The sequence below is a fragment of the Crocodylus porosus genome, unplaced genomic scaffold (assembly GCF_001723895.1).
Source record: "Crocodylus porosus isolate Cpor-Errol unplaced genomic scaffold, CroPor_comp1, whole genome shotgun sequence".
NCBI classification, from domain to species: Eukaryota; Metazoa; Chordata; order Crocodylia; family Crocodylidae; genus Crocodylus; species Crocodylus porosus.
In genome coordinates, this window is record NW_017728912.1 from 19,252,173 (window position 1) to 19,276,820 (window position 24,648).

A 24,648-nucleotide genomic window follows, 5' to 3' on the forward strand; every position below is an offset into this window, starting at 1 on the left:
TAAAGTGGCTATACCTTGTGTAACATGAGCTGGGTAACACAGATCAGAGATAATCCTGCCCTGGAGTGGCATAACTTTGAGCTGCCTGATGAGGACCTTGTTACACCTTATGCTGTGAGCCACACAAATGTTGATTGGTGTTAGTGCTAGCTTGGAGTTTGCAAGTCACATCCCTAGCCTAGAAACCTTCTCTGACTGCACACTTGCACAGCTGTGACTTGCCAATAGAGGCCTGGTGAGCAGAGGCAGGAGCTATAGCTGTGAGTTGCCACTACAGGCTTCAGTCCCAGCTCTACTGGCAGGGGTGTGAGAGATCCTGGTACACTGGAGGACTTCAGCATGGGCGGCACATCTAAAGGAGTGGCCACACCTTAATGGAACAGAATCTGGGTAGTGCAGATCAGAGATAATCCTGCCCTGGAGTGGCATAACTTTGAGCCCCATAGCAAGCTCTTAAAACCACTTTAATTTGTGGACAATCGAAGGATTAAGAGCTGCAGGAGCCGCCCAAAATTACTGTGCAACAAGGTCCTTGGACAGCAGATATGCAATTTCCTGAAGCTCCAGTTCCCTGAGAGTTTAACAATCTGAAACCATGAGCTAGACCTGGGTGCCTAGACAGAGGAGGAGCCCATATCTGCCCAATAGCCTCATCCAGGAAGTGGGAAACCTCCTTACCTTGAATATGTTTGAGTCCAGATCTCCCATTTCTTGGGGAAATGCCCTAGCTACCAGGCTGTGAGCTGAGCTGGGGAACTCTTCTCTCTTCCTGCTGACACTGGCCTAGTCAGAGAATGGAGGTATGGTTATGTCAGGGCCCTAATCTCAAGAGTCCCTCCCAAAATCAGATCACTATTTCCTGTTTCCAAAACAGAAAGTAGGGGGGCCTTCCTACCAAGATCCACCAGGCCCCCATATTTCTCTCACAAGCCCTGCCTAGCAGGCAGCCAAGAGTGCAAGATTCATAGGGCCAGAAGGACAGCAATGATAAGACAGCCTAACTAAATGAGGAGGATGTTCCCTGGGGAACAAAAGAAACCCTGGATTTTGGTCCTTGCTCATGGGACTGCTTATGCATTTTGCATTAAATAATTATTGGATTGGATAAAATTCATAGAAGACAGTGGGCTCTGGCATCAGGGACCAGAATCTAGGGCTCCCTTCCTCCAAGAGGAGGCCCTAACTGCCTATTTCTCCATTCACTTAGATTTAGTGTAAATAAATAGGAACATTTTGAATAGGAATGAATAGGACCAGCATAAAACATCAATAATACTAGCATAACAACTAGCATATCTGCAGCAAACAAGTGGGAATAAAGAATTTCACATAGAAGGCATTGCACAGGGTTTTCTGCTAGACCTATGTTATATGCAATCTGTAGGATAACTGACTGAAGTAACAGCATGGGTTCACTTTGGCCACGGATTCTGTGTAGCACCATGCAGTTAACTAGACCTTTTATATTTCGTGTCTTGTCTGCTTCAGCAGGCCAATACATAATGGGCCACAGGAAAATAGATAAAAAAGAGCATTAGCTGGGTTTGTGGAAGACCTCTGCTGCTCTTTACAGCCCTTTAGCTAGATCACTAGATTTTTAGCTGTGTTCATGTTCCTGGGATAGTTTTGTGAACTTGCACTGGAACTCAGCACTTCACTACATATTTTTAGGCTTTGAAGTGTGCTTCTGGTACATCACATGGGCAGGTGATGAAAGTGTGATTTCAAGAAGTGTAATAACAGCTCCTGTATCCATAACCTATTTCCCCTGAAGTATATCTATTGTAATGCAGATGGAGTATTTGGGACTTGTAATTTTAGAAGTATCTGTGGAACACCTTTAAAAGTGAAAAGTATGAAAAGTTGCAGCAAGTTAGAATCCTGCCTGCATACTTCACTACAAAACCTTCTCACCAATAGGAAGCAGAGCGCAAAGCACCCTTTTTTATCCTTGAAAAAAAATCTAGCAGATAGAGTGCCCCAACACACATTTCTCTTAAGGCATGATTAACTGGTTAATTATGGCTTAAGTTTTGACCTGGTCACAAATGCATTCAATTAATAGCACAACAAAACCAGGAATAAGCAACAAAGTTATTACACAAAATATGAGTAATAACTTTGTCACTGGTTCCTATCATGCCTTTTATATCTGGCAGGGGTGTTATCAGGATAAAAACCAATCAGAAACTCCCTAGAGAAAGCAATATCAGAGCATAAAGTAAACCAGAACCCAGGATTCAGTACTCTGTACCTGAAGGACAATGCTCGGTTAATTTCTTTATACAGTGATGTGTGAGAGTGAGCCAGAGGAATCAGTTTCCCAAAATACTACTAGGCAGATAGTTATAGGACTGCCCAAGTGGGAGGTGGTGATTCTCAACCGTAAGCTTCAGAGTACAACAGGCTTATATTCTGGTAGGGCAACCGTACATTTTGCTCAACACAGAAAAAGGGAAAATTCTTCTTGTGGCATTAAAACTGAGAAAGACAATTTTGGGTAAACATCAGATGCCCATTAAGTCAGTTGCTAAATTTCTGCATGCAGGCCGCCCCTTCTATAGGTGTCTCCTTAAGGGATGTGTGGCTCAGTTCAGTGAGGTATGGAATTACTATACTACATGACATGTTTTTTTAAAAGGAAAGATTTGGGCAATTGCCTAATCATATTTAATGCCTTTGGAATTTCCTAATGAAAAACCTATTAATCATAGACTCAGTGGCTTCCCAGGAGCCACCTAACCCTGGAGGCACCTCAACTTAACAAGCTACCTCCCTTGCTGATCTAAGATGTCCGGGGGCACTTGCAGATCTGGTCTGAGAAGTATATCACGTGAGCAGGTCTGTTGCCACGGAACCCTGCAGGGATCCAGAAACATGCTAGAACAGCGTGGAAGGCCGTTGGCAGGCTCAGTCAAGTGGGCATGTTCTGAACATGCCTTCCACGCATGCTGATGGGATCAGGTCTTTCGCAAATAACAGCTGTAGTTCCTTTACTTTTAAAGCATAGTTACTGGAAGAGAAGTTGGTGGCTACAGCCATCTTTTTATGTAACGATCTAGTGGTTTGAGCACTTCACCTGTCTCTGTTTATTGAAAGAAAAAGGTGAGCCCTACTCTGTTCTTTCAAAGTAAATCAAATCTTAGTAGCAGATCCCAGGCTCTGGCTTATGAGGTCATGGAGATGTCATAGATTTCATAGAAATGTAATGAAATCTATGAAAGTAGATCAGATCTTAGTAGCAGATCCCAAGCTCTGGCTTAGGAGGTCATGGAGATGCTTGTCTGCAACCCTGATTCAGATAACTCAGTTCTGGGAAGGGTAAGAGCTAAGGCATACCCCTGTGCTTAGGCTAGTGGTTCTCAAGCAGGGTTCTGCAGCACCCTGGGGTGCCTGGAGATCCTTTCGAGGGTGTCTGAGGGTGCCACACAATGTTAACACTGTTAGATGTGCAACCATGTTTCACTAGATAAACTCAGAGATTTCAAATCGGAAGGCACAGCCTGAAAAACTTTCTGACCTGCTGTGGTCGTTCTGAGTTCTTTCCAACAGAAAAACTGCTATCTTATTTTTCCATAGTCAAAACATGAGTGGAAACTAAGAGCTGGCATTTTCCAAGGGGTGCCTTGAGTCTAACAGGGGGTTCCTCAAGTCTAAAAAAGGTTGAGAACCACTGATTTAGGATTTGCTGTTGACTAGCTCTAGGTAGCTCCCTGCTCAGCATGTGGATTTTTGGGATCCCTTTTTTTATAATGCTTGGGTTTCCTCATTTAGGCAGCCCAGGCACTGACCTCTACTTCAGTTTTAACTTCTACTTACAAGGGCAGGCACTTCCAGGCCTACTGTGTAGGCACCTACATCTGTTACTGAACCTAAATCATTAGTGCTTTTAATCAACAGGTAATTTATCTAGAGAGACTAGGATTTTTTTTAAATCAAAATGATTTCATGTATAAGAATTCATGACTTGCAGGCTTTCAAAATGTGAAATCAGAATCCCTGATTCTGGTTTTATTCTGTGCAGTATAAACAGTTACTCCTGATTTTTCCAGTGGAGTTATGTTGGACTTGTACAAGACCATTAAATGTGCAACTTATTCTGACTTGGTCAATCTGATTTTTTTCCTTAAGTGACCATTCAGTTTAAACAAATTTATAATGGAAATATAGGGACTCAGAGTCTCGGTATTGCTTAATAGATACAGTACCTGTTTCTTTTTTGATCAGCACAGTATTCACAACATTCACATGAAGAGCCTCTTTGAAAGCTACCTTTTCAATTATAGTCAAACCCTGTTTATCAAAATTATATGAAAAAATCAATGGGACAATAAAGGATTGGAACCAACTGAAGACTTTTCAATGCGTTCGAGACACAGTGGAGAGTATCAGTCTGTTTTACCTTCACATATTTGGATAATTTAAACGTGCTTAAATAAATGTTTCATAATAAGTGTACTTTTCAGTCCCAGTTTCAGATCATTCACCTAGCAACTAACATAATACCCAAGAATGTTATCCTGTTGTGCTACCAGCAATGTGGGAAGCCATGGTCAGAGACCACAAAGCAATTACTACTTTGTTTTCCTTACAGAGTTAGGCAACATGCCACAGCATATCAAGTTGTAGTTTTTTGTGATACAAATTCTTATACTGTACTACAAATGAAAAAGAGGTCAATTAATTCTACATAGCTCATTAAACAACAATCAAATTGTAATAGCTGTAACTCAGTACCAACCCAAGTCGGATTTTAACTGATGATCCAGAAATCAATGGCTTAGATTCTCATGATAAGGATACTTAAACCCCATCGCTTTATAGTCAAGGATATATAAAATTAAATGTGTTGTAATTTTCCATGTCTAGAATCGAATTATTGGAGACTTGTCTTAAATTCATTCCCCTCACCACTGCACCTGGAAAAGCAGCAGCAGGGTGGCAGGCAGTGAGGGAGTCAAGCGGGGGACAGGCAGGGATGGAGTCAAGTAGCCTGACCCCTGCCCCTTGCCCTCCTACACCTTGTTGCCTGTCCCCACCCACCATTTGTCCCCCTCTTGCCACCCCTCCTATCCCTGTCCCCCCTCCTCTCCCATGCCTGCACTGCCTGGCACCAGCATCCCCCTTGCCTGCCCCACCAGAGCCTTTTGCCTCCCCACTTGACCCTGTCCCCAGTGCTTACCCTCTAGCTTCAGCCCCGCTCTAATCTGCAGCACTGAGCATGTGATTGCTCCAGCTGCAGCCCCAGTCCGGTTCAATAGCAGCAACAACTTTTACCACATCAGGCTGGGGCGAGAACAATCACATGCTTCATGCCCCAAGCTGGAGTGGGGCTAAAGCTGAAACCAGAGGGTAAGTGGTGGCAAGGAGCAGGCAATGGCAGTGGGGGACAGGTAACAATTACAGATCTGACCTCAAGCCCAGATCGGGGCTGGAGTCAGAGCTGCAGCAGGCACTGGCCCACCTCCCACCTTGTACTTGAATCCAAAACTAGGGGCATTTTCCCCTATGTTAAATGCAGGGGGCCTTGTCTTGAATTTGAGTAAACACAATAGTACTGAAGTTCTTGCACCTGTTTAAGTTAAAAATAACTCCAGTGAAGTCATGGAGTTGCACCTGGGGAAAAAGCAGCATGAAGTGAAAGCTGAATCATGCTTAGGATCGTATCAGGTCTCTTAGTGGTCCACTAAGGAAAAGTTGTTGTAGTTGTCAAAAGATGATTTTTTTTTTTGCTCATTTGGCGGACTCATGCATTCCTGAAAATGCAACATAATTACATTTATATAGCATCATTAATATGCATAAGAAGTTGTTCAAGAAGACTAATAAAACCCACACGTTCCTTTCTGCAAAATTGTGCATAAGTAGAGAAATATGTATTTCCTAACTAAAGAGTGTTGGTGTGATTAATTCTGAAAAAGGGAAAGAGCAGCGATGATGAAACTGTCCAGTTTCCAAATACCCACTAGTAGTACACATGATATTAAGTGTACCAAAATTATTACAGGTCATAGCTAATTGTTCTGATCCTTTAATCACTTAATCCTGATCTTTCTGTTCACTTAAACATCCATTTACTTTAACATGGGGGAAAACATTCTCATTTATCAAGTATGAAACATTATAGATTTGAACCAGTTTACTCTCCAAGAGTAAAGAGTTGAATATGCAATTATTTTTCTACTACATATCATTAAATCTTGTTTCCATGTGACAGATAGTTCACATTGACTGAAAAATTCAGCAGGTCTGCTTCCAACATAAACCAGATGATGCTGGGCATGCTCATGCCTACCCCACCATTATAATTTGGGCATAAGAGTAAGAGAATACTTCAGTTCATGTTGGCCTTATTATACGTAACAGACATTGAAGGGTTGCTTATTTGACCAGAGGGTGTACCACAGTGAGCCTTATCTCTTCGGGGCAAAGGAAATTCATCCCAGTGGGGATGTACTCAGAGCAAAATAAAGCTGTCCCAGACAGGGACATTTGGATAGAGGTAAAGAATAGAAAAACCCCAGCCAGGGGTTTGAAATCAGAGGGACAGCTAGGGAGAGCCCACGAAAGTCCCAGCCTCAGGATTGGCTGGGAGCGTTTCTTTAAAAGCTCAAGAAGTTTTTCCCCACCCAAGGAGGAGAGAAGGGGGCATGCTGCGGGGAGAGGGTTGTGCAGGCCAAGGCACAGTGACTCGCCTCCCCAAAGCCCGCTGGAGTTGTAGTGAGCTGGCAAAGGGGCAGAGGAGCACCCACAGCCCCAGGACTCAAGGACTTTGGAGGAAGCAGGCTGATCCATTCAGGCAGCTGCCTGAGAAGCACATGAGTTTGCTTGTGGGAAAGCAAGCCCCAGTTAGTGGTTGTGTGTAGGTGTGTGTCATTTAAAGGAGAGGTGCACAGGTGTGGAAGTACAGCCCAGTGCATCCTGTTGCTCAGACAAAGGGAGGCAAGACTCAGGGAACTAGCCCCAGTTTGTTAGTGTGTGTGTGTGAGGGAGGGTGCAGGCTGCGGGAGCCAAACCCAGCACGCCCATGTGTTCAACCGTGGGAGAAGTGTATGGCCCACTGTGCGAGACCGTTGCCCAGGGCAGCGTACATGGTGTGTTGCAGGGACACCCAGACATGGGCGCAACTGCCAGGAGTGGGACTGATGTGGGTGGACCCCAGCCATGAAGGATCCACCATAGTATGGTGGGAGGAGCTGGGGAATTGTGTGTCAATTCATTGTGCATAAAGGTCATTAGTACTGTTTGCAAATAAGCATCCAATAGCTCATGTTATAAATATTAAGCAATTTATTTATTAGTGCTTCAATGTCTAGTTATTGTTCATGCTTCTCCTTTAACCTATATCACACCTGAGAGGTTATCAGTTTGCAAACCCCATAGGCAGCCAAGTGATTATCTCTGTACCACCAGTGCTCCTTCTGTGTACTGTATATAGAGTTATTTGGTAGCAATTTGTAACTTGTATCTGCTTTAGTTATATCTTGTTCTGTATATAATTAAATTGTATATAATTAAATATTTGTAAATAATTATATTGGTGATTGGAAAGGGTTTGCAAGTGTAAATGGGGCCTTCCTGCCAGAAAGCCCTATTTTGGCTCCTAGGAGAGCCAAGTGAGGCACCGCAGGATTCCAACATTTGGACACGGTGCGTGGGTAGCATCGTGTACCAGGATTACATATAGAACTTGTGCCCCCTCCCTACTTCCATATTTCTCTGGTTTTTCACAGAATGCATTTTTTTTTAATTGAAAATAAACAAAACTCAGTTTTTGAGGATTTGAATTTTGTTTAAGAATTCAAACATCCCTTTTTGTACACTGAACTGACAAAATTCTTCCCCAGCATGAACTGGGGACATAGTAAAATCTGGTCACAAAGCTTTGGGCACAGATTTTTTTATGGTTCTCCTAAACTCCTCATTGAGAATATTGAGAGGATTTCTCCAGGACTTTAAACAAATCCCTGACCTACCCTGTCAGCTCCAGCTGAAAGTGCTGATTGAAAATAAATCAGATAAAATATGCATGGTGATTATTTACATGTAAATGTAAAACAGCAAGGAAAATCTCTTGAGTTTTTCTCCTCTTTTCCACTGCTCTGATGGCTTGGTGATTACAGGAATGACAAACTGGATAACATAAATCCTTCAGATGGAATAACAAGTCCTTCAATCAATCACTCAACTCCCTCCTCTCATGATTTCTATAACAAATGTATACAATACAAAAACCCATTTATAGAATATTAATCCAAGTACTGAAAATGTTAGGAATTGCCAGACTTGTGATTCCTTATGCAGCTTTCATTTACCTTCCCTTGTGCATGTGCATTAAGGTGTGCACCATAATTATGTGATCCCATTCTATTTATTCCCAAAGATCCATGCTTGCTTCATGTTTGTATTCCTCATCTGATGCAAACTATCCTAGTCTAGATATTTGTTTTAAAGCTATTTTTAACATTATCTTACAAAAGATCTCAAAACATCTATAGGGGAAAAAAACCTTGTTCCGCAGCAAAGAGGGAAAAGACCATCATTCCAAAGGCTATGAAGACCAAAGGGCCCCTTCTTCATTTTGCATCTTCATTCTTTGTGGGATTTTAAGTTTGCCCATCCACAATTCAGGAATGACACAAGCATATCCAATTCCTGCAGATGTGAATGGAAGCTATTTCCACTTAGACCACAGCAGAATTTATGCCCTGTGCTTTCTGAATGGTATAATTTAAAATAAACAAGGTACTTCAGGATTAAACTTCAAAAAGATTCCAGCAAATAAGTAGATGCTTGAGAAAAACTTAAACACATCAGTTGAGGAGTGGGAAAAGGCTGTATAAACCTTTTAAAAATCTTTTTTTTTTTAAATCTATTCATGATATTTCAAAGTTGTTCTGTCAAAACCATGTTTTGAGAAATTTACTGTAGAAAACTGCAGTGTCCCTTACAATGTAGAAAGGCTGGGCCATGTTGATTTAAATATACTTGGGCCCATGTAGGTCAGTTCTGGACTTGGTACCATCACAGATTTCTATCTTCCAGAGCCTAACTTCTTCTTCTTTACTGATCCAGAGTTTAGGAAAGTGATCCTTTGTATGAATTTTTCCTATACTATCATAATCCTGTGACACACTAGGCATATCTACATGTTCATTAACGCACAGTACTTACTGCGCATTTTGTTAGTACTTCCTTAACTACAGTTACTGCACAGTAGTGCTGGCGCATGGCTTCTTTGTGATGTTTACTGCCTAATAACACTGTCCAGTAGCTTATTAGCATGGTTTTTGACCAGCACACTACTGCACAGTGTTATTAGACTACTGTGCAGTAAGCGTTTCATGTAGACGTGCCCACTGAGACCTTCATCATGCATATTTCTGGCATTTTGATCTTCTATAAGTTAAATTGCAAACTCTATTGGGTATGTGGATGAGACGTGAGTTGGTGAGGAAACCTGAAAAAACTTGCCAGTCTGACCTGGACATTAAATATCCCGTGTGTAGGAGCAGGAATTTGCTCACAAACCTTGAGACCAGCTACATGTGTAAAGTCGCTGTCACACCATAAAAAGGTCCAAACATCTGTGAAGTTAGACCTTGAAAATATGTACTAATCTGCTAGCTTGCTGCTATCCAGCTTTAGATTGCATACGTCACAGGGCCTCCCCCTGCAGCTGGGAACCCCATCAGCTGACTCCCAGCCGGAGGGGGCACCATGCACAGCAAGGGCTGGAGGTCCCACAGCGGAGGAGACTATCAACCCCAGCAGCTGAAGATGCTGGGTCACTGACACCATGCAGTGCTGGGACCCAATGTCCGCAGCTGCAGGACTCTGGGTACAAGTAGTCACAGGGCACACCTGTGATCTTCCATCCCTGGGGGTACGTGGAGTGCCCCCATGGTTGGGAGCTCCTCAGTGGAGGGGACTTCCAGCCACAGGAGCTTAATTTTTGCCAGTGCAGGGGGAGCCTAGGGTCATGCTCTCCCTAAACTGGCAATAAGGCGCAACAGGATCTAATGCACAACCCCACAATCACACCTCCTGCCATGCACATGATCACATTGTGCCTTTACCTGCACATGTAGAGGGGGCCTAAGAGAGGTCATGTAGAGGGGGCCTAACAGATAGATTGAGATCATGTTATGGACAGTAAATTATCAAGTGGATGCTTGTTTTAGTCTACCTTAGAAGGCACAGGCCGAGGGGAAGAAGAAGAGTGCAAGCAATTTCAAGTCTGAATAGACACTAGCCAGGATAGTGTGTTTTTGATAAGCCTCTTTGGTTGAAAAGGCTGTAATTGTACAGCAATTCACTGTTGCCTTACTTCTAGAATCCCAGCTGATGATTCCCACTAGACAGATTGCTTTGGTAAGCAGTTCATTTTAATACCTAATAGTACTTACAACATAGAGCAGGGTGTGGACAAAATGAAGCAGAATGATTTACAGAGGAAGCAGTTGCATTGCCCTACTGCACATCATGTCTTTGCAAGATACAAATTGATTTGTTGATTGCACACACAGAAGGAACAACAAGATTAAATGATAGAAGCACAAAAAGCAACTCCATCTCTCTGGGTTTGAAGTGCACTTTTGGGCAATCGCTAGACATTATTCTGTCAGGGAGATTACACTGGTTGACAGATCAGTTTTAGCACTCATCACAGCCCAAAATATCAGTTTAATGTGTACACTTAATAATTAAATCTGCTTGCACTAATTTGCTATCATTTTGTTCATAAAGCTTCCCTTATGCTAAAGGTAACAGCGCTTTCACTTGACTAAGATAAAAGATCATGATGGCTAGGGAAAGAAAGTACCAGACAGAATAGTAGCAAGTCACTCCTCTCTAGAAGCAAAATGGTCAAATATAGGACTGCAATAACCATTTAACTTTGCACTGTATTTACAGTATTTAGAACGAAATACAGGGTACAAAAGGGTACCACTGCAGAAAAATATTAACAAAATAGAAAGATATGAAGCTGATCTTTGTTATCTCAGCCTTGCCAAATCAAGAATTGATCTGTATTCCACCCAATGGGTCAGATCCTGCTGTTATTCTGCCATAAATCCAGAGTAACTCTGTGAGTTTCCAGGCTCATACCAGTTAAACCTAAACAGATTAAATTCTGACTTTACAGATACTTTTTCTCCAGAGCATGCACTGAATACTCTTTTGGTTTAAAATTTCACTAAAACGTATTTTACAGAGCAACAGAATTTCTGTATGAAGAAAGCATGCTGCTTGCAACTATTTTAAGTAGATCACTCTATTTCCCCCCTCTCCTCCCTGTTTTATTTTTCCATCAGCAAATGCCTTACTAGTGATAATAGATCAGGGGTGTGCAATTATTTGGGCTGGAGAGCTGCTTAGGGAGTTTTGGTGAGCTGTTTTGGGTTGGTCCCTTACCACGCCCCCTCTCTCCTCCCACAACAGCTTACCAAAACTCCCTAAGTGACTATGCCATGGGGCCTGGCACCACCTGGTGATCCTGGCCCCAGCCCTGGAGTCTCCATGGAAACCAGCCTTGGACCTGCGTAGGCAGGGTGCACTCAGTGGAGTGGACGGTGGCTGGGAAGTGGTGGCTAAGAAGAGGACAGGGGGGCGGGGCCAGGGCTGGGATCTGGGGGCAGTGACAGCGTGTGGTTGGGGCCTGGGGCAGAGCCATGATCTGCTCCTGGCACACTGCTGCCCATGGAACTAGCACCCATTACAGGGATATGTGGGCAGTAGCCCTGCACTGTCACCACCCCAAGATCCCTGCCCCAGTCTTGGCTGCCCATCCCGCTCCCGGATGCCCACAGCCCTACACCATCTGCCTGGCCGAACATGTCCAGCCTATGCAGGTCCTGGGCCAGAGTCCATGGAGACCACACCTGCCTGCTCCATCCATTACCCCCGGTGGTAGGTACAGGGCAGATGGGCCAGAGTGCCTGGGCAGCAGGGCAAGGTCTGGTGGTAGGAGCTGCTGCTGCTGGGACTACCAGCAAGCAGAGTCCAACCACCACACCACCTCAGTACTGCTGTGAACCCAGGGGCAGCAGGACGCACGTGCCATGGCCCAGGCTGCCCCCTGCGCCTGGGCTGGGCAGGGCCAAGAGAGCCGTATTTTGCCCACCAAGTAATAGATTGCTTGGTATTGTACTTCTAGTACATTTTGTGCCTGATTCCATGAACTTTGCTTTGCATCCACCTCTTCCCCTTCCTTCCTCTCCCCATCCAAAAACAAAAGCCTGTCCCAGCTGGCCTGTGGTATTTATTTGTGCAGGAAGCCTTCAGCTCCAATGAGAACAAGAATGAATAAATGAAAAATGAGAAAAGCATAATGGGAGTTAAAAGTACTCACCAGCTGAAAGAAGAAAAGATACAAGTAATATCCAATTCCAAAATGGCTTTTATAAGGATGAAGTAAGTCGAGCTCTATCAAAAGCCATGTGAAAAGCCATCACCAGAGAAACACAAGAAAAGCGTGCTGGAAAAAAGGTTGTAAATAAAAGCCACCCTACATAATAGAGAGAAAGTAGAGAACATCTAAATGCTAAGGATACTACTACTATTTCTAATATATAGAAATGATCACTTTATTTTGTGTTTGCATAGCATCTAGCAGAAAAAATAGGTGTTGCTCCATGATAAGGACAAGTTCCTGGCCACTGCCACCATAGCATCTAGCAGAAAAAATAGGTGCTGCTCCATGATAAAGACAAGTTCCTGGCCACTGCCACCATACTCATAAATAATATCAATAGCATGACACTTAAAAGTGGGTAGAATATTAGAAGAAATAATGCATTAAACAATTTGTGTATGTTCTATATACTAATAGAATAAACAGACCTCACTCATCATAGCATGAAAACCTCACTGCAGGAATTAGAAAGCAACATCTCATTACTTTCACAGGTAAAACAGCAGAGAGGCCAACACAGAGGAGCTAGAAAACCACATTCATGCACATTACAAAGGTACTGTATAGTGCTGTATATGGTAGCCAGGGGCACTGTACTTTTTAATTCTGTAGGCCTAGAAATCTAGATACTGTATACAAATGTATAAAGGCCTAGATTCATATATGTTAAGGCCATTAAGGGGACCATTATGATCAGAGGCATAGCAGAGCAGCTGCATGGCTACTGCCCCAGTGCCACCCCTCGCCCCCTGCCCCCCCAGTTATGCTACTGATTGTGATCATCCAAGTTGAATTCTTTCATATCACCTCTATCTTCATAATTACTGCCTCAATGCCAGAAGTCTGTTTTGAGCTATAGCACAGCTTTAGAAACCTTGGGCGTGTCCACACATGCAAGCACATAAGCTTGCAGCAGCTCAAATAGAAGCAGTGCAAATTTGACCCGGGGCTTTTGGCATGTGCTCGGACATGCACTTTTTTGTGGAGCAAATTGTGCCACTTGGGGCAAAATGACCCTGCCTGTCTCCTCCCGGATCTGCAGCCAGGGGGAGCTAGAGCCTGGGGCCAGCACCTTTGCTGTCCCCAGCCTTATAAAAAGCTGTCCTGTCCTGGCCCCAGCAGTACAAAAACCTGCCCTGGCAAGCACCTGAGGGCTACTCACTCTCCAGAGCTTCTTGATCACTTGGTACCTGGGGACACTACCCCCTGTGCCAGCTGGACTTCCAAATCCATTTTTAAAAAATACCCCAAAATCCATGTTTTTTCCACAATTAATACAAAAGACCACTCTATAGACACACGCACATATATATATATATATATCTAGAGAGAGAGAGACAGCAATCAGATGGGCAATGCTTTATTGGTATATTTACAATGTTAAAGCAATGTGGAAGCCTTCCAGTGTCTCTATCGTCATGATAAAATAAATTCTAAATACCTGTGTAAGTTGTTGTGTACTTTTGGTTTTCTTCGCACATGATGGGTGTGTGATGGGGGGATGTGGTGTTTGCAGGAAGGGGGTGGGAAGGGATGTGGGGGAAGGCAGGTGTGTGTATGTGGAGGGATGTGGGTTGGAGTGTGGGTAGGTGTGGGGTGATTGCTGGGGGGACTGTGGGTGTGGGGGACCTCATGGGGGGGCTTCTCAAGAAGGGTGGATCCCCTGGCCCCCACAGGTTGCATCCCCCCCACAACAGATGGAATGCCCCTCACCCACAGGGCCCCAGCTTCCTCTGGATCTTTAACTTACCTTTAGCCGCAGCAGCAGGAGTTGGGTGCTTTAAGCCATGGTGGCAAAACCCGGTGCGGCACGTGCTGGGCTCAGCCGGGTTCTGCCAGCCATGGGGACCATCTGCTGCCCAGCCTGGCCGGGCCCTTGCTGGCAGGACGTGGCGCCGCACATGGGCACTGCATGCCAGGCTCAGCCAGGTCCTGGGGCCTCTGCTGCTGGGCTGGGCTGGGCCCTTGGTGGCAGGACCTGCTGCCCTCAGGGCCCCCCTGCCACCAGGCCAGGCTGGGCCTTTGGTGGCAGGACCCAGTGCAGCATGCGGGGACTGTGTGCTGGGCCCACCTGGGTCCAGCTGGTCCTGGAGTCCCTCTGCTGCCTGGCTGGGTCAGGCCCTTGGTGGCAGGACCGGGCACAGCAAGTGGTTCCCGTGTGCCGGGCCCAACTGTGCCACCCTCAGGGCCCCTGTGCCACCCGGCCAGACCGGGCCCAGGGCAGCAGGACCTGGCACAGCATGGGGGGGCCATGTGCCTGCTGGGCCCTGCTGTCCTCGGTGTCCCTGTGGCAGCCCCAGGGCTGGGCAGGACCCAGTGGGTGGGTCCCGTGCACCACGCCAGGTCCTGTCACCCTGGGCCCGGCCCAGAAGCAGAGGGGCCCCGAGGGCAGCAGGACCTGGCTCGGCAGGGATCAGGGGGGTCTGGGGGGCTAGCAGGGTGAGGGGCTGGGCAGGGACTGGGGGAGCTGGCATGGGGAGGGGCAGGGCAAGGATATGGGGGGGCTGGGGGAGTGGGTGGGGCCAGCAGGGGTCCCCCCCATGGTCCCTTCCCCCCTCCTCCAGCCTCCCAACCCCTTACTAGTGCTTGATATCCCTGGGTCTAATTTCTTTCCCACACTGCAAACTTGCAGCACGGGGAACGTTATTTTCATTCCTGAATGTGCCTCTTGCCCCAACTCAAAAGGGTTTGAAGCGGGGCAGGAGGCATGTGTGAACTCATCTGGACACGCCCCTTACAATGTAAACATTGAAAATCCACCATACCCATAGTAAACTGTCACAAGAATTAATTACCCTACATGTAAAATCTCTGCATCTTATTTAAACTAGTTCACATACAAAATGAAGATTAATACTTCATCTGGATAGTGTCACTTGCATCATTTCATCCCTCTTAATACACTGTAGTCATAGGAAGCATTATGACACGGGAGGTATGGGTTAGGGGTGCTATGACTAAGGCACTTCCTGAGGGATGTAGTATGGTGACTTCAGACTGAGAGGGAGAAAAGTGATGGGACACTCTGATACGAGGCTGGGATCGGGAAAGTAATAAAGTAAGGGATTAGACTTAGGCCACATAGAAACATTCACTTTCTCCTGGGAGAGTTGGTCTCCCAGGAGAAATCATAAGCATTCAGGATTTTTCTCCCAGAGCAAAAATGGCTGCTCCAGGGGGAGAAAAACAAACAAAACTAAAGATAACCAGGGTTAAATCACTCCCAGGAGAACTTCTGTACACATACCTTCTGAGAGAAGCTGCAACAGTCCTCCAGCATCCCAGCGTGCTTTGCTTCCAACCCCCCACATAGGTCCAGGAAGAGTGTCACTTAGGCTGGACTTTACTGCTTCAGCCAAGCAAAGAGCCCCTCACAATCCCCTCATTTTGCTGTAGGCAGTCTGGGACAGCCAATCAGGGCTGCCCTGTTTATTGTGGTCATCTGTTGGCAGGGAGTCTGCAGTGCAAACTGAGATGCATGCACAGAAGACCCGTATCTGCACAGCAGGTCAGCATGCGAACATCTGTTCAGGTATCTCTGTTTAAGTTTATCTGCCAGGAAAACAAATTCAGGAGACTTTTCCAAGGTTATTTGAACATGTGTACACAGCTTAGTGATGGAGCACTTCTGATGCAAGGTGATATTCTGCACCCCAGGGAATCTAGGTCTTACTTCCTCTTAACTTTCTTCACGCTGCTTGTTAAAGTTCATCAAGGCTCCCAGAGCATCAGCAAAGCCATGCAGTTAAACAGTATGAGAAAAATGCTCTTGCACTTAAGTAGCAAGGTAACTGAGCTTCCTTCACCAAGGCAACTCTATTGTCAGTGTGATTTACTAGTGAGAAAGAAGCATTGAAACGCTCTCTCTTCAATTAGCTTCTCAGCATGGAGTGTTATGAACCTGCAGTTTGGACTTTTTCATCCCTCTGCTCACCAAACCAATAGCTAGGGGTTGGAAAGTTGAGACTAATATCCATTCAGCTGTCCCTGTGGTGACACCTGTACATCCGAGGTTCTACAAAACAAGATATTTTACCAGTGATACTAATTAAATCCCTCTAATGTATTTTGTTTACAGAACACAACATACTTTGCTCTTCAAATGGGTTTAAGGAAATGAGCATGATTTTGTGCCTCATAAAATGAATTCAGCTAGTGCTACCTTGTCAAATCGTTTACTGCCAATGACTTCCTAAGAGCAAACAATGTGCCAGGTAGTGTATAAGGCACAAAATGAACGAAATAAATGTACCAAAAATCTTAGAATTAAGTTCCCATCAGAAGTCAGTGATGTTCTGTTTGGGGATAGAAGTCTGTCTCCATCTAGTTTATTGCAAGACTGAGGCAAAAAAAGACAGATGACAAAACACATTTGAGAACCCTGGAGAAGGGATTAGCTTGGAATGATGTTATTGTTTATTAACTCATTTCTTGTGGGCATTGTAGTTTCCCAAGCATCAAGATCAGAACTCAGCAGGTTGTTGTATCAGAGGTGAAGGCAATGTTTCCAAACAACCCCTGTCAGATGCAGCAATGTTTCCCTAGGGCTGAGAAAAGGATATGATGTTACTGCTCCAAACTCTCAGTTTAAGTTAGAAAGAAAACAGCCTAAATTCTCCTTGGGATTGCACTAGTGTAAATTAAGAATAACTTCCTTGAAGTCAATAGCACTGGAGTTACTCTGATTTTAACTCTGGCTCAGTGATATCAACAGTCAGTCCCAAAATCTTCATTCCTGTTCCTTTCATGTAATGATTTGAAATTATTAAGTGTAGCTGCCAAGTAACTACTGAATGTTCTTCATTTTTTTTTCTATTCTGAAGTATATTCGGTGCTCTTCGAACTGGTGCTTATATGCTGTACATTTTGATGACCAAAGGGCTGAAGCAGTCAGTTTGTGACCAGAGTTTTTACAATGGACCTGTCAGCAAATTCTGGGCTTATGCATTTGTGCTAAGCAAAGCACCCGAACTAGGTGAGTGCCTTCTCTCCTTTTTTGCTTAATGTGCATATTTATAGCAAAAGAGTTTGTGCGGAAAGCATGCAGGAGGTCTCAGTGCTGCTGAAAACTGCTTTTGTGTCTTGTAAAAAAAAATCCAAACCAAAATTCCCATATTCCTCAGTCTCAAAGTTTCATTATAACTGAACTAATATTAAAACAAAGAAAAGATGAACCACCAGACAATTTTCAGCCCCCTGAGATCAGTTCACCTTAATTTTAGCACACTTTACTCGTGCCTGTAGGTCATAATGTGGCATTTGCTGCAGTGCTGAGTAGGGAATCAGTAAAAAAAGAGCAGGGTGGGGGGATTCAGGAATTCCCCATTTACTTAGCAACCCAGTGCACATGAATGGGGGGGAGGACAAATAGGTTGTCCCATTCCCTGGAGTGCTGCACCTAGTCCTTGGACCAGTGAGTAACATAGGCAGACTCATGGTCCTGCCTGTCCTTGTCCCATCTAGGAGGAAGCAAAGAGCCTCTCTGTATTCCCCCAGCCCTGGGGATCTTGGCCACTTAGGCCAGGTCCAGACGAGCATGGCCATGCAGTATGTGGCACTATAGACACGTCTGCAGCAGCGCATACCACACATTCAACTGTTCTCTGTGTTGCAAGGGAGCAGTGCAGGAGTGGGGGGTTGACCTCTGGATATGCAGGGGTCAAAAAAACCTGTGGAGGAAAAAAAAGCAGAGCGGCACATGCGGAGGCAGCATGCGCCACTCAGAACCGGAGCCTGGCTGGCCGGAGCCACATTCCAGCTGCCGGCCAGGCTCCAAGTGGCAGGATTACCGCTGCCGCTGCCCCAGGAGACCCCCAAAATCCCAGATAAAGCTGCAGGGGCCAATAAAGTGCTGGCCTCAGCTTTTCCTACCCCACCTGGCACACCAGAGGGTACATGGCACAGGCACTCCCTTGGGACAACTAGCGTCGGCACAAGGTGTACCGCTGCTACTTGTCCCTGGGGAACCAAACATCCATGCTCGTGCGGAAACACCTTAGAGGCTGAGCAAACCTATTCTGCTCTTGTCTCCCTAACCACTTCTCCATGCACCCAGACTAAGGCTTGATTGTCCCTAGTCATTATTAATATCTGATAGTGGAAGTAAGAGAGTTACCTCGTTTCTTTGCTAAGTAGAGGCAAGCAAACTAATGCCAGGGAAAATGTAGGCAGTGGAGTAAGAGTATCAAATCAAGGTAAATTATATTGGCTTTTACTTAGCTTATTATAGGATTCACTATTTCACCTCTATTCCCTTCTGGTAAGATAAAAAAATCTCAACTCAGTGATTCTCAACCAGTGTGCTATGGCATCCTGGGGTTGTGTGAGACCCTCTGAGGTGTGACAGAGGTGTGAGGAGATAAATGAGGTATGAGATAAGCAGATAAGCACAGGACCATGCTTACCAATCCTCCAGGACCATGCTTGCCACTGCCCTGTCCCCACTGCAAGGAAGCAAGCAATGTATAAATTAGCTTTTGAAATTGGATACCACTCAGTTTGCAAAAATTATGGAAGGGTACCTCAAATCTAATGAAGGGATTCCCGAGTCCAATGAAGGATGACTCAAGTTTAAAAAGGTTGAGAACCTCTGCCTTAACTAGAGGTTTTACCTACCAGAGTATTGACAGCAAATCAAAGTATCCAGCAAAAGAGTGGAGCCTTTCTCTTCATCTCTCAGTTTTATTTTTGAAAGTGAATTTAGCACAGCTTAATACTGCCAGATTGGCAGCCCTGAATAGGAAGTGCTTCCCCAGATACAGGACAGTCAGCGGCAATGTAAACTTCCATGTGCCACCTTGATATTATGCCCCAGATATAGTGGAGATCGATCCCATCGATCCACTGCTTTCTTTTCTCAGCACTTCACCTCTTTACTGGGATAGCAGATAACGTGCTAGTTAATGTTTGTGACTTGAGAGATACAGGCACCTAAGCCCAGATTGTCATAGGCACTTAAACACCAAACTCCTATTTATTTTGACAGGAGTTAGTTTAACTCCTCAATCTGTTGGAGGATCTGGGATCCAGTGACCAAACCAAGACCACCAGCTCACTATTACAGAGACTGCCACTAAGCAATTACGGGTATGTGTACACCATGGTGGCAGCACATCCCTCTGGGACATTTCCAAATGTGCCCTCTGCTTCAGACCCAGAGCTAAACCAGTGAAAAATCTTTGGGATATCACCCTGCCAACACTCATGAGCAATCTTGGAGAGAATTGCAGTACCCTCAGAGCTGCCCAACTGGCAGCCTGCGGACCACATGTGATCAAGGAAGGATTACTATGCAGCCCACTGCCCTCTGCATGCCAGCCACTCCACCCTTCACAATTGGGATGGCAGGGGCAAGATGTCCAGGCTCCCTCTCCCTCCTCCAGCTTTTGGTTCCCACCGCCAGGTCTCCTGGGCCAGTGCAACAGGAACAGATCTGGCTATACATGTGGCGAGGGAGAGTGATGGGTTGTGAGCACTGCGTGCTCCACAAATGAAGGAATCAGGCTATCTGTGCTGCAGGTGAGCTGCCTATATAACATGTGCAGCTGGGAGCAGGGTAGGAATGCTTCATGTTGTAGGATAGGGGGGAGCCATGCTGCCCCCACTGCAGGGTGGGCTGTTCAGTGGCACCTGAAGGGTATGTGGATGCAGTAATCAGGAGCTGGGCTGTGCTCAGAGTGAGGAGGGAAGTCCTAGGGGCACTTCCCACAGCATACAGCCCATACTACATGTAGTCCCTAGCTACCCAGAATTTGTACAGCCCCAAGTTACATTATCACATTAATCCCTGTGCTCAAACACTGGCTGTGATGAAACCTAAATATCCCAACACTAGCCAGCCAGTTAGAATCTGTAAGAACTAGGGAATAAAAGGTCCACCCTGAAATAAAAGAGAAATTATTTTTTTTTGTCTTCAGATTCTGGGCAGCTAGTGCTTCTGAAGCATACAACCTTAGATAATATCTTACATGTTAGCTACTGAGTCAAGAAAACCTGATTTAACTCACCACTTTGTGGGTGATGTGTGTTCCTCTCTATTTGAGTATCCACAGCAAACATGAATCTGCCACTTTTGTTACCAGGGCTCCACAGCAGAAAGAAATCTGTATGCAAATGTGTATTGCAACTAGGATCACAAGGCATAGAGGGTCCTTCTTTAGCTTTGTAGTTCAGTTTCCCAAAAACAACCAAATTGTTGTTGGATTGATTATTGATACCAAGAGAAATGTACATTCCTTTTGTTTATTTTAAAGGTTTGGCCCATTTCATGGGGACAAATCCTGGGCCCAGAATAGAGCCATAAACTAGGGTTCTCCATATGATCTCAGCTTCTCTGACAGGCAACCTTATATAAAGAATTCACAGTCGAACTGAACAAGGATCTCTTACAAGCCTCCAGTGATTACATACAGCGTTAAGAGAACTACCCACCTCATTGCTCATCCTACATTTTATAAAAAAATGAAAGGTGGCTCCAAGGGCATGTTTTATCATGTCACATTCGATACCTGTTCTGTTTTACTTTCCCTTAATTGTGTAGGTGTAAAATTACAAACAATGTATTTTCCCACAAAGCACCAGAGGCCCTGGTAGTCTGTCTCTTCCAGTTAAAAAAAAATTCCATAACATCACCAGTTCTTCCACCCACCCTCCTATTTGTTGCAGATTTGGTAAACTGTTTTCTCTTCAGCAATTTTTGTAAGGCTATAAACAACAATATTTGCCAGTTGGTTTATTATCCAACCTACTTGTTTGCTGATTCTAGGCTTATTGTATGAAAGGATTTTTTTTTAATGGCAGAAGGCAAGAATGATTCAGCAGCCCTCCAGTGTTCATTTCTGAGTATGCAGTTTACTCAAACCTCATAGGGCTGCAAAATTCAGTGTGTGCAAGTGAACAGAAAGAATAGGCCCTTTTTCAGCAGAGAGCTTGATTCAGTCAGTTACAGCAATTTATCAGCAGAAACAGAAAAGAGAGACACCAATCATCTTGAGGTGTCGGTATGTTTGGTTTCTTGCTGTATAAATGACATCAGGACTATGGAATTATGGCTTTGTTAAAACGGGGAAACATCTGCTGGAAGTCTAGATCTTTACTAAATGGGTCCTGTGATTACTTATGGAAATGTGACTCAGCACTCCTGACTCAGCATTCCTGCGCCTAATGAGGCAGAGTACGGATGGTTTACTACAGACTTAGGATGGATGGCACGGCACAGTTCCAGTTCCACCCCACACTGATTTTCATGATTTGGATTTTCAAAGGGATCTCCATATAGTAACAGATTTAGCCTCAGAATCAAGCCTGGCTCCTTTTTTCCTTATAAATTACTGTCTGTAATTGAAAGAAATGCATGGCATACCTATAAATAAACAAGAAAAGATCAAATTGATTGATACAGTGGGGACCAGCAGGAGGAGGAAAGAAAAGAAACAGTAACAGGAAGAAGGAATATAACTTGCTTTTCTATAGTTGTAGCAAGAACATTTGCAGAAAAAAGATGTGAAATATTTCTAACTAGTCCAGTTTTCTAAGACTAGGTGGTGCTCACAGCTGTACTACTTCCAGTGGTTAGGTTGGATAGACAGTAGTATTTTGAATGACAGGAGATGAACTCAAAAGGTCCAGGAGACTCAGTTTAATATGTATAAATACCAACATTTAAGTGCTTATTCAAGCAATTTGAACTTGCCAGGCTGAACTGTGCACTTAGTTTGGACACCTGTAGTTGCTTCAGAAGGGAAAGCTGAAGCTCTAGACTGGGCAGCAGTTGTTATACAGTATATATTACATGTGCAGGAGCCTGTAGTGATATAAGTGTCACAAAATGAGGCCAACTTTAATCCTGCTTCATCCAAGGACACAGGGTGATTTAGCTCACTTGTATCACTACAGGCACATTCAGACACAATATACCAGCTGCTACACACTCCCAAGCTGCAGCTCCCATTCCTTACTGAAGCAGTTACAAAAGTATATTTGTCCATATCCTCAGGTACACTAGTCAGTCCAGAGTGACCCCATTAACATAAATGTTGCTGCTGGATATTCATAGAGGTAATGTAGTGTTTGGCTACATGTTATGTTTACATCAGTGTAACAGTCGTTAGTTTTGTACACTGAAATAATTTACACTATATCCAGAGCAAGCAGACATGCAGCTATTTTAGAGTACATTCATACTGGAGTAATTTTACTCTTGATTTCTCTGTGGGTACATATACGTTTTACTGGTGTAGGGCTGAATCTCATGGCTAGGGACAGATATTACACATAAACCCAGTATAAGTGATTGGAAACCAGTCTAAACCTGTAACAGAACAGAAGTTCAGTGCACATAGACCTGTTTCAAAATGTCAGAAACTGATTTAAGGTAGACCTGGATGCATATAGTATCAGATTTAATCAGTTTAGGTTAGACCAGTCTATTAAACATCAGTATCAGATTCCCTCCTGACTCAACTTAGATCACCGTCCTCCAGCATACCAGGATGCCATGTTGCACCCTGTTAGCACTGCCTCCCCTCCGCCCCTCGCAGAAAGGCAGCTTGAAACTCGGCTCACACTTCCTGCTCCAGCCCAGTGCCTAGCTGACGTCAGCCAGACCACACAGCCATTCTGACAAGATGTCCAGCCAGCAGACCAGGCAGGAGCTGGCAGTAGGGAAGACCCCGTGTTCCTCCCCCATCCCCTCCTGCTTGATCTGCTGGTTGGACCCCGGCTTGGCAGAGGGGGAGTCTGCCTTGTTCTTCTCCCCTGAACCTGCTTGCCAGACCCTGGTTCAGCAGAAGGGGAAGCCACCTTGTTCTTCCCAGCTCCCCCACTCCCCTCCACTACTGCTGCCTGCTATGCCTGGTTCAGAAACAGCCTGACTGGTGGGAAACCCCCCCTGAGATGTGGGGCTGTCCCCACATGGGCAGACCCCAGCTCAGCACCAGGATGAAGGACTCCTCCCTTCCCCTTGAAGATCAGGGACTGGTAGGTGGTGTGGCTGAGTAGCTGACCCTGCGCCTAGGTTGAATCACTCTGGACACAGGGATTCCCACTGCTGGCCAGACCTGAGCCAGGGCAGGCCTCATGTGGGCAGACCCCAACTCAGGGGTCCCAGTACTGGGATGGGTGTGGGAAACAGCAGGGGTTGAGGGACATGTGTCAGGCAGCCAGTCAGGGATGGCCTCCCTCCCCTGGGTTCAGCAATGGACGGCAGGCTGGAAGGCAGGCTCCAGCACCCTCCACCTTCTGGCCTCACCAGTTCAGGCTTCTGCCTTCCTTGGCCAAGCGAAGTCTGAACGTGAGTTACATTTGTTTTTAGTCCAATCTATGCAACTTAGAGAAGCCTGCAAAGATTGGATTGACTCCACCTTGGGCCTTCTGACTGTCTGTATTTAGCCCGTGTGTCTGCTCTTTGTGAGACCTGTGTAAAAGCGAGTTACAAACGTAAAAATGGAATATGTCTGGGTCCTTAGAACACTATTTATTTATTAGAGTCCCCGAAAACACACATCATGAGAACAGAATCTCCCTTGAGACATTCAGACTCTTGGGCCAGAAACAGTCAAAAAATCATCTGTCTTGTAAGGCTTCCATTATTTGCTACTTTTAATCAAACAAGACTTGCATAGAAATACCAGATGGCAGACACAGGTCAGAGGAACTTTTCAAACTAACACTTTATATTTGAATTTTGAATGAAGATCCAGCAGAAGCTGCAGCCTGGATTTTCAGTTATGATTAAGTGATTCAGCTGCCTCAATATTTTCAGTACACAAACTGAAATGCCTGAATTGGGCCTTATTTTCAGAGAGAACTGGGCATCTGCCCCTCTGAAGACTGAGCCCATTTAAAGGGTTCCAGTTAGATGACCAAATAAATGAAGAATCCCAAATCATTTGACTTTTTGAAAACCTTGGCCTCTGTTCATATCATGTGTTGCTTAATGATGATAGTTAGTCTTGTTACAGTCCCACTGACACTTACCTTCATAAATCCTGTTTGTTTCAAAGGGAAACCTAACTTTACAGTCTCCCTTAAAAGGTTTTCTTCAGTGGCCTTTGTGTAATCATCTTCTGATCACTTTCGAAACGCACCCCTTGTATAAGAAGGGGTTTGCTCAAGCTTCATGTTTTTAATACAAATACTCTGTAGTCATGCACAAGTCACTAATTTCCTAATGGCTACAAATAAAGAACTTTTGTAAATTTCTTAATGTAGTCCTTCCTGTTCATGTTTAA

The 24,648-nt window shown here is 44.9% G+C and overlaps 1 protein-coding gene across 3 annotated transcripts in view; it reads left to right on the forward strand.

Moving 5' to 3' along the window:
* Positions 1–24,648, forward strand: part of ELOVL6 (ELOVL fatty acid elongase 6) — a 135,721-nt gene that overhangs the window by 103,445 nt on the left and 7,628 nt on the right. For all 3 annotated transcript variants that reach the window (XM_019534100.1, XM_019534102.1, XM_019534103.1), the window contains one exon: positions 17,242–17,393. In XM_019534100.1, coding sequence (XP_019389645.1) covers positions 17,242–17,393 — 152 coding nt within the window. The remainder of the gene's footprint in view (positions 1–17,241; positions 17,394–24,648) is intronic.